Genomic DNA, 3,735 nt, shown 5'->3' with positions numbered 1-3,735 from the left:
TATTCATGACTTTACATATCATGTAAAAATGCTATTGAAAAATGTAACTCGTTAGGAGCACGATATAGTTTGACATTAAAATTTCTAAAAACATTTCAAATATTTAAGAATTGAGCTAGTGAGTAGTGACTAGTAAAAACTAGAAATCAATAACTCATTAATTTATATATTTAAAGTGGTTATGCTTAACGTTTTTATTGCAATTATGAAATGAGAATTTTCAACCATAAATATTGTCAAAAACTAACCAAAATGGAAGATGATTTTTTTTTTTTTTTGATAAATAAAAATGGAAGATGATTTTATAAAAACTCTTTAATTTTGTATATAGGAAGGGAAATTATTGTGAAATTCATTACATAATCAATCATAGACGATTTTTATAAAAATACGTCAAAGTTCATTTTGCCCTCCTCATAAATGATTGATGTGAAATATATTATAACAATTATGATATTTGTCTTTTTATTTAAGTGTATTTTGTTAATACTTATTAATAGAATCTAGTTTTTTATTTTATATATTAATATGTTTTTTATTTTTGGATGGTCAATTTTTTTTTTCATGATTTGGCCCCTCAACGATATAATTATGGCTTCGTACCTGAGTGAGTGCAAGCCTAACAAATTTTCATTGTATGCTCCTTCCCCATCTTATGTTCATAGGTTTCACATTCATATTTGAGTCGAGTATGCAACTATGGATTCTTTTAATTCATCGATAATTTCTCTTTTCACTTGCATTACCAAAATAAAACAAACAAACAAATGAAAAAAAAAAAAGATGGAACAAACCATAACGATAGCTTCATTAATCATCAGCACACAAAGTTTACATAGTAGCCTACATGTTGTGCAATTAGGATATAAGAACCCTTTTACATAGCCTTTTTTTTTCTTGGGCTCCTTACTTATTCAATTGCAGAATATTTTACATAAAATCCCTAAATTGCACATATTTTATCCTCCCTTATCAGTCACTATAAACAGAAGCACTTGGTCTTGGCTCAAAGTCTACCACAAATGGTTTCTCTTCCTTAGAACCAACATCATCATCATTGCAAGCTGAGATATTGGGTCTTCGCTCAAAATCATTAACAAATTTCTTCTTTGTTTCAAGATCAACAACATTGACATAAGCTGTAACACGGTCTTGGCTCAAAATCATTAACAAATTTCTTCTTTGTTTCAAGACCAACATCATTAACATAAGCTGTGACACTAGGTCTTGGCTCAAAATCCTTAACAAAATTATTTGTTTCAGGACTAACATCATTAATATAAGCTGTGACACTAGGTCTGGGCTTAAAATCCATAACAAAATTCTTCTTTGTTTCAAGACCAACATCATTAACATAAGCTGTAGCACTAGGTCTCGGCTCAAAATCATTAACAAATTTCTTCTTTGTTTCAAGACCAACATCATTAACATAAGCTGTGGCACTAGGTCTCGGCTCAAAATCCTTAACAAATTTATTCTGATTCTTAACACCAACACCATTAACATAAGCTGTGACACTAGGTCTTGGCTCAAAATCCTTAACAAAATTATTTGTTTCAGGACTAACATCATTAATATAAGCTGTGACACTAGGTCTGGGCTTAAAATCCATAACAAAAATCTTCTTTGTTTCAAGACCAACATCATTAACATAAGCTGTAACACTAGGTCTCGGCTCAAAATCATTAACAAATCTCTTCTTTGTTTCAAGACCAACATCATTAACATAAGCTGTGACACTAGGTCTCGACTCAAAATCCTTAACAAAATTATTCTTTGTTTCAAGACCAACATCATTAATATAAGCTGTGACACTAGGTCTGGGCTCAAAATCCTTAACAAAATTATTCTTTGTTTCAAGACCAACATCATTAATATAAGCTGTGACACTAGGTCTGGGCTCAAAATCCTTAACAAAATTCTTTGTTTTGGGACCAACATCATTAATATAAACCGTGATACTAGGTCTCAGCTCAAAATCCTTAACATAAGGTTTCTCACCTTGGTCCTTGCTTGTTGCCCCCTCAGATGTGTGGCAATTGTCCTTCTTGCTAAGCTTAGATGGTGATGAATCCAAATGAACAAGGCCTTGAATTGCTTCTGGCATTGGTTGATCTTTCATGACATTAGTCCAATATTCTCGTAGATCCTTTCTTGATTCTGTGGTATTTGCAAACTGATCCACAACAAAAAGAAAGGTAAGAATTTACAAGGTCTTTTAGGACCATATAATCAATGGCAACTCCAAGAATTTTGTTTAGGGGGGTTATTGAAAAATTTTAATAAAAAAAAGCTTGAATATGTCGAGTTATCAGCCCAAAAAAAAAAAAAAATTAATACATGAAGTTTTACAATTTTTTTCTCCAGGTTTTTAAATTTTAAATTGTTATATAATAGTTCATTATGAGTATTTATTGCCAACGTGGATAGTTATGAGCCTATGACCATTTTATTTTGTTAAGTTTATCTAACATTTTATTTTTATGCAATTGTTATTATCTATTTGTTATTTTTTTTTATAAAAAATATTTTAAACTAAATGACTAAACTAAACTCATTGGCTTTGTATTAATTATTGATGCACACAACCACACTCATTCATACATAAAATTATACACTACATGTCTAGTCTATTTAATCAATCAAATACTTGGACAATCATTAACTTTACAATAATACTAACTTTGTAACAAAAAGTTATTATAACATAATAACAATACACACTTAACAAACTATTTATATTTCATAATTATATAAATCTATATTATATTTATATTGTATACACAAATATCCACACACATCATAATTCACACAAATAATATTACAATAAAAAGTAATGTACACAATCAATATTAGACACACTCACTCACATTATATAAATTTATAAAAAATAGTGACACTTTCAATTCACAAATACTTATTCTTTACTCTTAAAGTTGGAAGTACATATAAAAAAGGTGTGCAAAAATATTTTAAAGAATAACTTAAAGTATTAAACTAACAAAAAACTATTTTATATATATAATTTTTTTTGAAGTCAAGGTGTTCATTTGAACCCCTTGAATATAGTGCAGCGTAAACAAGTTACAAATCTCATTAAAAAAAAATGATTAAAACTGTATATTATTAGATTATTATTTTTAATTATTATATCATGAGTTGGAGCAAGATATCTCCAAACCATTTTGGAACCAAACATTTTCCATAATCATGATTCAAAAAATAAAAAAATCAACAAAGTACAAATTTCATATCCTTACCAAGAGAAGTGTGAAGAGAGTCAGCCATGCAAAACGAGATTCCATGTCTACAATCATTAATTCAAAGTAGTTGCTTCTTTTTTAATCTGCATAGAAGATCTATTAGCCCTTGCTATTTATAGGCAAAATACAAAAGATAATTTTCTCTCTATGAAAATGACTGAATCCTAAAGAATTGGGGAGGGATTAATCAAATCAAATCAAATCTAATCAATTATCCTGGTTATGGCTATAGTATTTATTGGTACAATGTACAATAATATATTAATAGTGGGACCATTGCTTTAATTTGGTTTTTTTAAATTGGGACGCCCCACCCCCCCCCCCCCCCTCCTAGATAATCATAGTGTGCATGGCTCGAGACTTCCAACAAACAAAAGTGAAAAGACATTTGGGCAGTGGAAGTTTGGAAGTTTCACTTGCATTGAAATCATGCAAAATAAAGTAGAAACTATCAGATAGAACCAAGAGGATT

General features: G+C 29.5%; 1 protein-coding gene across 1 annotated transcript; it reads right to left on the bottom strand.

Annotated features, from left to right (window-relative positions):
* Window positions 1-784: 784 nt before the first annotated feature.
* Window positions 785-3,393, bottom strand: LOC142642351 (uncharacterized). The gene is made up of 3 exons (XM_075816703.1): window positions 3,261-3,393; window positions 1,149-2,176; window positions 785-1,078 (listed from the first exon to the last, which is right to left on the bottom strand). The coding sequence occupies exons 1-3, from the start codon at window positions 3,315-3,317 to the stop codon at window positions 973-975; spliced, it is 1,191 nt and encodes a 396-aa protein (XP_075672818.1). The 5' UTR covers window positions 3,318-3,393; the 3' UTR covers window positions 785-972.
* Between the last annotated feature and the right edge of the window lie 342 nt (window positions 3,394-3,735).

The sequence above is a fragment of the Castanea sativa genome, chromosome 7 (assembly GCF_040712315.1).
Source record: "Castanea sativa cultivar Marrone di Chiusa Pesio chromosome 7, ASM4071231v1".
Taxonomy (NCBI): Eukaryota; Viridiplantae; Streptophyta; class Magnoliopsida; order Fagales; family Fagaceae; genus Castanea; species Castanea sativa.
Note: the sequence above shows the minus strand (reverse complement) of the source record. Positions and strands in the feature narration are given on the sequence as shown.